A 3,883-nucleotide genomic window follows, 5' to 3' on the forward strand; every position below is an offset into this window, starting at 1 on the left:
CAGAAGCTGAATTACGGTATAGTGCACAACTTATCCTTATTAATTCTATAAGAATGCATGTGAATATTTAACTGAAAATAATTCACAGAGAAGCTGAGCTGGACGGAGACACTGAATTATTGATAGGACCCCCGCCTCCTGCTGTGGTCACGGAAGCTGAATCTGCCAATGAAGCAGAACGTTTCGAGGAGGTTCCGCTCCTTTCTCTTTCTTGATAACTCTGTGATATCCCTAGATATGCAATTTTCTTTTTCCAGTCTTTGTCCCAAAATCATGTAGACTTCCCAATTTCTCAAATGCTGCCATTTCAAAAGGAAAGAAGTTATTGTCTTCTTGCATCTGAGTTGCTAGGTTCTATTACTATCAGTTTTATAAATGGTTGTTGCGCATGGCTAACTTCTCTGCTATATCTTCAGATTACAAGAATAATTGGTGCTGAGGAAGATAGTCCATATGATATTCTCGGAGTCAACAAAAATATGTCTCCTGAAAACATGAAAAAAAGGTATCAATTTTCAGGTTTTCTCCACTCAAATAATCGGCATTCATCTTTTCCTAGACTGCGCCTTGTATCTGTTCCTGTGTTTTGACATGTGCGCATATAATTTTTCTACATGGAAGGTATTGGAAGTTGTCGCTGATGGTTCACCCAGACAAATGCTCTCACCCTCAAGCTCACCAAGCATTTGTTAAGTTGAACAAAGCATTTAAGGATTTACAAGATCCTGATAAGGTGAGTGTTGGGACATTTTCTTGCTCTGTTTCGAAGTTTGAAATGTTTCCTGCTTGTTGCCATACTAATAAATGGTTTGATTCGTATTCTGGACGATTCAGACTGTGGCGAAGAGATATACTTCACATAATAAATATTCCTCTGTGTTACATCTGTGACTTGTCTGAATATCTGGTGAAGAAAATTGTCAGTAGTCATAGAGTTAAAGAATTTATGCTTTTCACTTCAGAATTTACAAAGATTTCAGCACGGGAAAATTTCATATGACAGAAGTTAGCTTTTGTCATCTTTGCTAGTCCTAAAATCTTTAATATTAAATAAGGAAATAAAACAGGAGACTAGTTACTAATTATTAGTTGGATTAATTATGAGAATCAGAGCTAGTTTGAACTGAAATAAAGGTTCTTGAATAATCCATCAGCATGGTTTAACTTTTGTCCTTAGTGAATATGGTTATGTCAACTTTACATGGAAACAAAATGTGAGAACCTCTCTTGTTTCATTGGAATTGTATATTCACCTCCTTTTGGAGCCATAGTAACCTTTGTTTTTCTACTATTATCTATATTACCAATCAGGTTCGCCTTTCTCCTATCTTAATATATATGGTTTCACTGTAATGTAAGTGCCATTCGACCACTCTCTTTTACTTCTATTTTAGCTTGAGTTTAATAATCTTCTTAAATCATTAGAAGCTTGCAAATTGATCAGCAATATTCTTTTCTTAAGTGCATTTCGGAGAGGTTTCTTGAATTTGAAGTATTTTCGCTGTTTCTTATGTCTGCATCGAAATATTCTTGTTTATGATGTATCATTGGTATATTGGTTATGCCCTTCCACTGGAGTATTCTATGAGCTACGGTTTGAGTCATAGGTTTGCACTGTGGCACCCAATGATTTTCCCTGTACTTTTCTCATATCCTAGTTTCTTTCACAATTCTGTCCTAATGCATATTACAGGATATGGAGGCAATATCTGATTTTGTTTGCCCATAACACATATAGCATAATGAAATGGTATCAATTTACTTGAGAAATCATTTTTCAGTTCTATGTATAACAAGCATTTTATTTTGATATATTGATAAGCGAGCATTTATGATATCAAATTATGTGATTAGTGTAGGTGATCTATACTCGTTATTGGAGGATTGAGGGCCTGGGGCTTGAATTTGGTTTGTCAAAATTTGTGCGAACTAAAGTAACCTCATATTCTTATGAATTGTGTGGAATTCAAAAGGGTTAAGTAGAAATTTGAACGCTGGACTGAAACACACATTGGCTGTTACTATGATGCATTTTAACAACATTTAGAGCCTGATGGTAACCGTTGTATCTATAGTTTCCTCTCTACTTGTTTTTCTATCAGAAAAGTAATCCATGTTCCTTTCCGTTCTACTCTGTTGATTTTTCTCCCACATTTGAAAATCAAGAGATGTTGAATCCATTGTGTTTTACAATTTGTAAACTTCAAAACCTAAAGCCCTACTGTGATTTCTGTGAAGTGTCCTCGTTATCACCATTGTAATTTGGAAGAAACAAGAATATGAATTTTTTATGCTGCTAAGAATCTGAATGATGCATGTGTAGTGTTGAATGCCAATATGAAGAACATAACTTCATTCTTTTTGCAGATTTAGTCTTGGTTTATTCATGTTGTTGGATTCTCTTCATGGGCTTGCTTTAGAATTTTTTGATGCTGTTTATTTATCATTTTGTATGGATGTGCAGAAAATCATGGTGTCATGTTCTTGACATCTTCATGTTTGCAGGTTTATCGTAGAAATAATTGTTAGAAATTCTTTACTATACAGTCATGAACTATTTATTTGTGAACTTTGATAATGGAACCCTATTCCAAAATATAGGATTGTCTACATGCCACTTTTCTTATTATTTTTTTTAATGGGATTTGATAACTCTTTCTTCAATATTATATAATTCTTAAGTTTGAGGAATGATTTTCAAGGAACATGCAGTTTTGGCAAATTGATAATCTTAGACATGGAAAGTACTATGATTTTTGTATTTAGAAAATTTTTCACAATTTGTTTTTCTTATTAAATGCTTTCTTTTATAAAACCTTTACTTTTACCACAAGTTTTTCAGTTTTTTCTTTCTCTTGTTAATTCAACAAGATTTTCACTTGCACATGCATTGAGTTGCTTATGAATTAATATTCTTTTGTTGAACTTTTTCCTTCTCAAATCAGCTTGTGGTGCACAAATTTTTTTATCCAAATAATTCTTAGTATCTTGTTTTTTGGATAAATGTTTCAGAACACGTGAAAAAGCCCAATTCATTTTTGTTTTGATGACAAAATGATTTTTATAATTTTCAACGGAAGAGTTTTTATAATTTTCAAAAGAGCACTTTAGCGGACTTTCTCACTATTGAATTGATGAATTTCATACGTTTTGGTGATTGATTCAAATGTTTTTGAAGTTGTCCAAAACACTTTTGAAAAGGTGTGTGTTAATTATGATAATTGTATCTATTTGTATTCGAGAAAATAAATGAATCAAATTGGCATGTAGACAATCGTCAATATTTTAGTATCAGATGTTCTATTAATGAAGTTCATAAATAAACTTAGTTGTGTTTTGTATAATAATGTTTTTCCGACAAACTTTACTATGATACACCTGCAAAAATCGGATGTGATTGGCATGACAAAATATGGTGGTCTGTAAAATTCATACAAAATTTTAGATATATGACACCGAAAAGTTTTGAAAAGCAATCCTTGAAACGAAACCCACGCAATGAATAAATTGAGAATAAATTTGTCAAAAGGTTGGAGAACTGTTCTCCAAGTTGGGCATTCTTAACTATGCTACATCCGTCGTATTCTTGGAGACTTAAAAAATTTATGTACTTGTTCTTTTCAAATTAGAGTGGTGAGAACGTGGAGCTTTTATGGAAATTATAACGGACTTTTGGTTTTGAAGTGTACAAAGAGGAATACAATGGTCTTTCAACTTTTTGGATTTTCAAACATGAGAAAAATTGACAGAGAGGAATTGTATAGGAACATAGAATACCTTTTAAGATAGAAGAAGAGGGAGAGAGAGAAATGGATCAATACATAGGTTGCAATTTGGTTCTAAATGATGGTAAGGTGCATTATCTTAGCCCGTGTGTTGAGTA

The 3,883-nt window shown here is 32.9% G+C and overlaps 1 protein-coding gene across 1 annotated transcript; it reads left to right on the plus strand.

The window, feature by feature from the left end:
• On the plus strand, positions 7-1,733 carry LOC105161090. The gene is made up of 4 exons (XM_020693587.1): positions 7-16; positions 89-191; positions 417-505; positions 622-1,733. Exons 3-4 carry the CDS (start codon positions 480-482, stop codon positions 998-1,000), a joined length of 405 nt encoding a protein of 134 aa, XP_020549246.1. The 5' UTR covers positions 7-16; positions 89-191; positions 417-479; the 3' UTR covers positions 1,001-1,733.

The sequence above is a fragment of the Sesamum indicum genome, linkage group LG4 (genome assembly GCF_000512975.1).
Source record: "Sesamum indicum cultivar Zhongzhi No. 13 linkage group LG4, S_indicum_v1.0, whole genome shotgun sequence".
NCBI classification, from domain to species: domain Eukaryota; kingdom Viridiplantae; phylum Streptophyta; class Magnoliopsida; order Lamiales; family Pedaliaceae; genus Sesamum; species Sesamum indicum.